This window comes from Colias philodice, chromosome 9, assembly GCF_061535455.1.
Source record: "Colias philodice isolate Cphi_HAF_F1 chromosome 9, ilColPhil1 Martin Lab GWU primary, whole genome shotgun sequence".
Lineage (NCBI taxonomy): Eukaryota > Metazoa > Arthropoda > Insecta > Lepidoptera > Pieridae > Colias > Colias philodice.
The window spans coordinates 9,353,267-9,361,343 of record NC_143094.1 but is presented as its reverse complement, the minus strand read 5'-3'; the positions used below and the strand labels follow the sequence as shown (position 1 = coordinate 9,361,343).

At 30.6% G+C, this 8,077-nt stretch overlaps 1 protein-coding gene across 1 annotated transcript; it reads right to left on the bottom strand.

The window, feature by feature from the left end:
- Nucleotides 1-2,486: 2,486 nt before the first annotated feature.
- LOC149486029 (glyoxalase domain-containing protein 4) lies at nucleotides 2,487-7,948 on the bottom strand. Its single transcript, XM_089699323.1, has 5 exons — nucleotides 7,691-7,948; nucleotides 7,358-7,407; nucleotides 6,889-7,154; nucleotides 4,758-4,913; nucleotides 2,487-3,409 (listed from the first exon to the last, which is right to left on the bottom strand). The coding sequence occupies exons 1-5, from the start codon at nucleotides 7,778-7,780 to the stop codon at nucleotides 3,117-3,119; spliced, it is 855 nt and encodes a 284-aa protein (XP_089555449.1). The 5' UTR covers nucleotides 7,781-7,948; the 3' UTR covers nucleotides 2,487-3,116.
- Between the last annotated feature and the right edge of the window lie 129 nt (nucleotides 7,949-8,077).

Genomic DNA, 8,077 nt, shown 5'->3' with positions numbered 1-8,077 from the left:
CATGGCTGGCAGGAATCAGTCTATGGACCATAATATAATACACGTTAAATAATTGTCGAATCGAAAACACGTTACATAAAAATTGGACTGATCACGAATACTCTACTAAATAATATAGGTAGGTACCTACTACCTACTACAGGTATCTATTAAATTTAGTGAACCCTGGTCCGTGATGGGTGTGATGATAGTTTATAGAACTTGACATATTTAAGCCATCAGATAGGTAATAAAAGTGTTTAAATTACTTCTACAGGACAAAACAAAGAGCTACCAAGTAACAACTCAATTAACTCATATTATTTATTAGGAAATTATATAATTTAGTGAGAAGATACTTAAGTATATTTATTTGCTAAATTCATGAAAAACCTCCAATTCCTGACGATAATGCAGTGCTAGTTTGTGCCAGTTCATAAAAAAATATTAAAATCCAATAAAAGTTTTATCGGCGCAAGTTGCTGCTTAAAAATAACCCCATACCACAGCCCATACTAAAGTAGCTGAATGGTCGTTAAGTTTCTTAGATTACAGCACATCACGCGATGAAGCAGTATTGCAAACCACAACTCACAAGGAACAATAAGTATCCATCCACATAATAAATCGATCAATCTATACGTAATGTAACACTTTGTTTATTGGTAGATAAAGTATTCATGATGTACCTATTTCTATATATGTACCTATTTGGTGGTCGCCGTAAGATTATATAAAGATCATTAGATTATAATAATTTAACTGGCTAGGTATTGTTATTGACCTGTCGACAAATTGATCCGAAACATTTGCTTCCAATTAAATTAATTGTTATCCGTGACACTATGCACGCGATTTTAGATGGTAGAATATTATGTATTATGCCGAGAATTATTTAGGTACTTTTACCAAACGTCGGTCAGGGTGCAGTTTGCCGAGTCATTTAAATAAATTAATTCTTTGGCATATTATGTAGTTAGATATAAGCTAAGGATATAAGTTACATATTATTATGTAAAATTCAATTGTAAGATTGACATTATTTTAAAAGAGCAACTACCTATGGAGTTTCTTGTCGGTTCTTCTCCATAGATACTGCTTTCCGAATCGGTGGTAATTGTTAAAAACAGTTAAAAATATGTAATGACGATTCGAAAGTGCTTCTAAAAGAAGTCTAATTGAATAAATAAAATAAAAAAATGTAATCCGCTTCTTTAAATAAATTATATTAGCAAAATATAATTTGTTCAGATATGTAGAATCATTTTCGCAGGCTATTTTTTTTACATAAAAACAATTTTAAGAAAAAATAAAACAATCGTAACAATATATTTGTGCAGCTTCGCACACGCTTCCATAGCTGGTCCACTTACCTAGTTGGATCTTTGTAGACCCCCAGTGGAAAAAGTGAGGATCACTTATATTTTCTAACTAGCGGTCCGCCCCGGCTTCGCCCGTGGTACATGTTTACGTTTTCTCTACATAAGAACCATCCTCGTACTTCAAGGAATATAATAAAAAAAGAATTATCGAAATCGGTGCAGCCGCTCTCGAGTTATGCGCTTACCAACACATTTTGCGATTCATTTTTATATATAAGAAGATTGCCCATGCCCGATTAATCTTAAATTGCTCCTAATTGTCTGATCTATCGATCTCTGTGTATCTCTGCACAAAAAAAATAATGACACATGCAAGTAGCTTGTATTCGTTAAAAATATAGTCTTAGAGCTCATGGTGGCCAGTTTGATCAACTTTTATAAAATTTAATTTATAATGTTTTTCCACTTCCCAAACTTCTTACAAGATTATTCTTAAATAAATAAAGGAAAAACCTAAAAAACTCAGAAAAATCGTATAATAAATCATCTATATTCTAGGTAAATGAATAATACAGAACCAAATATCTCTGTTCCTAATACGTTTCGAGATTTGTGTCAATAATAACTTTTGCTTACAATATATTGCTCTTTTAAAATATTCAAGTTTCATCACTGGCTGCGAAAGTTCATCACGACGTCAACTTTACCCAAACCCCTTTGAGTAACATCTTTGTTTAAAAACAACTATGGATGCGCCGAAATAGAATACTGAAAGGTCTGAAAGATTGTGGTTCTGAACTCTGAAGCCACAGGCAATCGAGTTACACTCATTATATTATTGTATTTTATGCCAAATTGTGAATTGCACAAAGATCGAAATCATTGAGATTTCCTCATATTTTGTGTAATAAGTGTAGAAAATTCAAATAAAGGCATTTTTTGTCGTATTTTCGTGGCAATAAATTTACTTATAAGGGGAAAATACTTGAATTTCAGAAATATGTAGTCTTAAATTAGCCAATTAACATTTCACGAACTATAAAATAAAGTCCGTGGTGTAACTTAGACGAATCTATTTTTTTTTTCATTATTTAACTTGGACACGGAAAAGGTCGCTTTTTTCCTTCTTATTACTGAAGCATGGTCAACGATTTGCAAACTTGGTTCAGAAATAATACAATACAAGATGTAAGTAAGATATTTTAATAAATACCAAATTAAATTACAGGTTTACAGGTTATAGATACAGTATTTAAACATTTTTATTTTACAATCTGAATATGGAAATGTTTTATAAGTTACATCTTACAATGTGTATTATGCGCAATATGTAATAAAACTGAATTATAATATTGAAGATCTAAGTAATAAAACTGAGGAAAGAAATCTTAAGACTATAAGGACATATTATTACTAGTACCATAACCAATACATAGTTATTATTTAATATCACATACATAAATTAAGCTTAAAGCTAGCAAAATCGTAAAATAGAACTTCATACTTTATAGAACAATATTCTATAGCTATACTCATATATTTCATAAATTGTGCTCTTACGCTATAACGTGCGATAAAGAAAAAAATGATATATTACGACGGAGATCTAATCCCCTGTCACGCTTAAAATAATATTCAAAAGAATACTGACGTAAATTCAACTTTAAAGGTGAGAAAAAATCTGAAATAAAACTTATAACAAAGGGCTTATTTAATGGAATAAAGTACTCTATAAGGCAAATCTACATTCGGCATTTTTGTTTACAGGCTGTTTTTGCAATTGGAGACGAGTACAAAGAAAAATAATGGACACATTTACGCTCTAGACTTGTCTGCTTTAATATATTTGTCTAAAGAGGCGTCACTGCCGGGGTCCACCTGTGAGAGTTGGCGGAAACTCTCGTCATCGACGAAGCAAATTTCATGATCGTCTGGATCGGCTAAAATAATGACTCTGACGGTCGCTTTTCCGGGAGTATCTAGGGAAATGAGTGGGGTGAGAATTTTTCCTTTGGCTTCTTGAATTTTCTGATCGATGATTGGCTGCTCGTCGAAGGGACAAGAGAACGCTATGCGGCCGTACGCTTTCGCGTGGTTGACTGGCCCACCTGAAATAACAAAAATGTAATAAATTTATTGAATAATCTGCCTTATTGTGCAACTAATATTCCGGAGGGTAGGATGTATGTTATGTGTTTCTGCTATAAAATAGTCGGACTGTGGACGTCATCCTATTTGTATACGTATATCGTTCTGTGTAAATTAGTGTATTTTATAAAATTGCACAATATGATGTTCAGCGATGAACACAAATCTTCAATTAAATAAACGATATCATAACTCAATATGATAAATTGTGTATAGATAATAGAGCACTGTTTTATCAGACTAAACTACATACATAATAGACGATATGAATAAACTAACATAAGAAATATATTTGATCATTAACTATGAGTCAATACATGACTCATTATAATGACTAGCATGAAGGAGAAAAATACGGACAAAAAACCGCAATACTTTCAATTACTAAATTCGATGAATTGAAATTTTTAAACATGCGTTCTATTTTCCTGTATAAATTATAGCATTTGTGATATCCTCATTGTGTTTGTTAACACTAAATTATTTATATTTTAAAAAGGTATGTAATATATTAAATAGTCAATTGGAAATATTGAAAACAATATTTATCAATCATCTTCCAAAAACATGCACTGGAGAAAATAATTATCTCTCACGCTGGTATATTTCCAAGTGCAATGTCTGATAAGCTTTTGTAACACGTCGTCGCGAATATAATCAAATATTGCTTCGGTAACATTTATCTGTTTAAAGATTTATTTATATATATACAAAAAATAATCTCTCTTTCCCTTGGTCTTGCCACAACTTCACCTTATAATTCATCCAAGAAATAAAGTTTCCCTATTATTACATTACATACAATGACTGAATCGTGTAAATCTCTGTACATTTTTTAACGAAATAAAAATTATATTAAACTCTCATTAAAGCTGTGTTTTAGTCCATCTGTGTATAACCAATTTATTGCATTATCTATGGACGTCAGCATTGTCTATGACAAATGATAATCTGCGCCTATTATCTACCAAAAAAAAGGGCATTGTGTATATTTTTCGTAACAACACAAAGTGTGAGGGATCACGCGTTGATGTGTTAGAACACATTATTCGAAACGTGAACACTATCATAGTTCCTACTTATGACATCGCTATCTAATCATACATCTTTCAAGATCATAAAACATGAGTATACTTATATCATTTATCGAATAAATAAAATAAATCCGACTGTCTGGTTACAATTATATTGTTTAACCAAATGTATGCTATCTGCATTTTGAGACATAAAACAAAATGTATTTCATATTTCACAAAACAAAAAACCATAACAATCGAAGTCAAAACTATATAAAAAAATCATTCTTACCAATATCAACAAGTTCCAATTTGGCCTGATCCTCGCTAAAACCAAGGAGGGCTGATTTCTCCGTCTTCTCAAAGACCTTTAGTGTCAAAAGACCATTCCAGTAAGCTACGGATCTAGATAGACTTGAGCTAGCTAAAGCCACTTTGACAACTGGATCTGAAAATAATAGACAACATTTTTTTAATAAGGCCAATTTCCTCTTATCTCTCTATAATTATGATAATAAATATATATAGTTGAATTCAAAATATAAATATTTTGAATCAATCGATGAAGTTATTAAAATAATATATTATGACACTATAAAATTATCATGCAAAATTGGCCTTTTCCTGTAGTCAGGACTTGCCAGATTTTTATAGTTCTTCAATCCAGATAATAATCATCACATTATTTAACATGTTTCGAGATTGAATAAAACAAATTGTGTACAAAAACAATAAAATTGATTTTTCTGTTTTAAAAAATAAGACCTGGTTTTATCTTATTGGTCTTAATGTAATGATATAGAGCCCATCCTGTCTTGTGAAAGAGTTTTTCAAATTGGATCCGTAGTTTCTGACATTAGCGCATTCAAGCAAACATACAAACAAACTTTTGAGCTTTATAATAATACTAAAGATAAACTGAAATCGTGATGATTTGAAACTTTAGATAAGCAAATTTATACAATACATTTTGAGATAAAGAATACACATTTAGGTATGCGAGAGTAGTAACAGACATTCTTTTATGTAACTTTCCTCTAGCCTATGTGATTGATTCTTTGAAATACTGATAATATAGGTGATATCGAGACATGAACAATCATGGTTCGTCTAATAAGATTACAACTTAGCATATTAATGTATAATTTATGGTGAAATACTTATTTTATGTCAATGATTAAGATCTGATAGATAACATTTATATAACTATAGGACAATATCGATTTACGATCACCATAAATAAATAAAAAAGTATACTTTTCGTAATTACTAATTCGGTTTCGAGGTACAGTAGAATACTGAATATGTAATATGTTATTACATATATTAAGAAACAAATTAAAATAATATTTGTGAGCAAAAAACAAGTGTTTTTCTTTCTGCTTAGCCATAAAATACTAGTGTATTGTATGGAGCTTGACTTTATCTAAAGTAGTTTTAAACAATTACGTTATTGTTTTGCAAACTTGAGATAGAGCATGCTCTTGAATAATGACATAAAGTAAACAGTATTTAACATATAGAAAACTCTTATTCTATATTGTATTATTACCATATTAAATTTACCTATAATATAGTCTGTTAACAAGTTAGAGTAGTATTTTCTATTATTTGATTTTATGTGATTATCAAGAATTAATCACATTCAAAATCCATTAAAATCTTTAATTTCTAATCAAGTTAAAGTATTTACCTACTTGAAAATCAATCATTTATTCAATATTATTGAGTGATTGATCTGATTAGCGTTTAAAATGTTTATTAACAAGAATTATATTGAGATTGTATTTTCATAACATAATATGATAATAATAAATACATTAACTACTTGCTTTCTGCTATATGATATGATATATGCTTTATAAGACATATGTATTATATAATATGTTTTATTTTTACATCAAAACTTATTTTTTGATTATTTATTTGAACTAACTGCAAGAAATGTTTACTTATTAGGATTCCAGTTATGTTCTCCAAATTAAAGTACGAAGAGTTCATACAGTGTCAATGATCCATAAATGAAGCAAAAAGTTTTAACTTTTGTATTGAACAAAAAAAGTATGCAGAGAAACTGTTACTAATCTAAGAGCGTATACGCACTATGCGGGTAGCCGCATTGCGGGTAGCCGTCCGGCTGACCGCAAGCACAATTATGTACGTAATATTCATTTCTATGCGCACTGCGATGCGGCTACCGCAGACCGCATAGTGCGTATACGCTCTAAGGTGTTACAGTTAAATTCTTGTCATAATGCTTGTAGCATCCTAATACAAGATTTATTATATAATATGTATTATTTACACATTTAAAGTTATTTTTTGGTTATTTCATTTGAACTCCACACAACTTCTAACTTAAGGGACCATTTAAACATGTAATGTGTTGAAATGTAAACAATAAATAAATATGATTAAATTACCTTTGTCTGTAGGTTGTGGTTTATCAATGATGTAGAATTTGTAGCCCCCAGGAGCCTCCACATACTTCAAGCCATTCTCTTCTTTTACTGGCCAATTTGTAGCTGCAGCTCTCTTTAGACTTTCACTGGACTGGATTGTGATACCGAGGAAATCATTTCCTTGCTCATAATGAGTAATACCATAGTTGTATGTGAGTTCAACAACAAAATGATTGTCTTCTGGGCCATATCCTACCATGGTTTTGCTCCATCTGTTTGCATAAGGTCTGAAACAATAGGTTTTGAGTTAGAGATTATTATTTTTTGTGTTTTATAAGCAGGTATTCAAGTTAAATTTTAGTTTGAACGATAAATATACTGTTTCTATGAATCATTTTAATAATAATAATTAATGGAAAATTTTGAAATTTTATTACAAATATTTGGAATCATTAGTCAAGGAATTTTCATAATATTGTGCAAGACTTACCCATTGCATGCAGCTTCACAACCCTCCGTAAATTCTTCATGGCGTAAAACCTAAAAGTAGAAAATTATAAATTTACATTTGCTTCACATTTAATAAAATAAACACTTTATAGCTATATAAATAATCATATTACAGCAAAAAATAAATAAATATATTGTTTCACACAATGACTTGAATGTGCATGATTATAACCAGTCATGAGACCTTGAAAACTAATTATACGGTAAGGTTGAAAGCCTTCACAGTTCACTGCAAGTACTTGGGTAAAGCCCTTTAACACTTGAAAAGCCCTTTAAAAATATTGTGTAAGAATTGTAGCGTATAGGTACTTACTTGCATTCCTAAAACTTCTCTGTAAAATTTTGCGGTCAATGTTCTGTCGGCGACTTTGAAAACAAAATGTAAAGCGCGGCCTGTAACCATTTTGGAAAAACTTTCACTTAAATGTTCAATATCACAAAATAATAAACACTAATATTCACAGTTACAAATATTTTAGGTTGGTAATTGGTTGTAAAATTTGTCAAAACTCTAATCGCAATCGGCAATTCAAGTGATTCATGCAATATAGGTACCGTCTACCGAACCGACGACCGACTGTAAAATGCGAAAGCGTTTTTGACACTTGACAGTGACTTTGGCACTTTGGCAGTAATATAATGCTTTTCCTTTATACGTAGTGGTTTGTCGAAACCACAGGTCGAAACGCATATAAATACG

Coding starts and splice junctions, on each gene's coding strand:
- LOC149486029 (XM_089699323.1), bottom strand. CDS start 7,780: ATGGTTACAGGCCGCGCTTTACATTTTGTTTTCAAAGTCGCCGACAGA. Junction 7,408..7,690: donor GAGAAGTTTTAGGAATGCAA/GTAAGTACCTAT, acceptor TTCTACTTTTAG/GTTTTACGCCATGAAGAATT. Junction 7,155..7,357: donor TGTGAAGCTGCATGCAATGG/GTAAGTCTTGCA, acceptor CTATTGTTTCAG/ACCTTATGCAAACAGATGGA.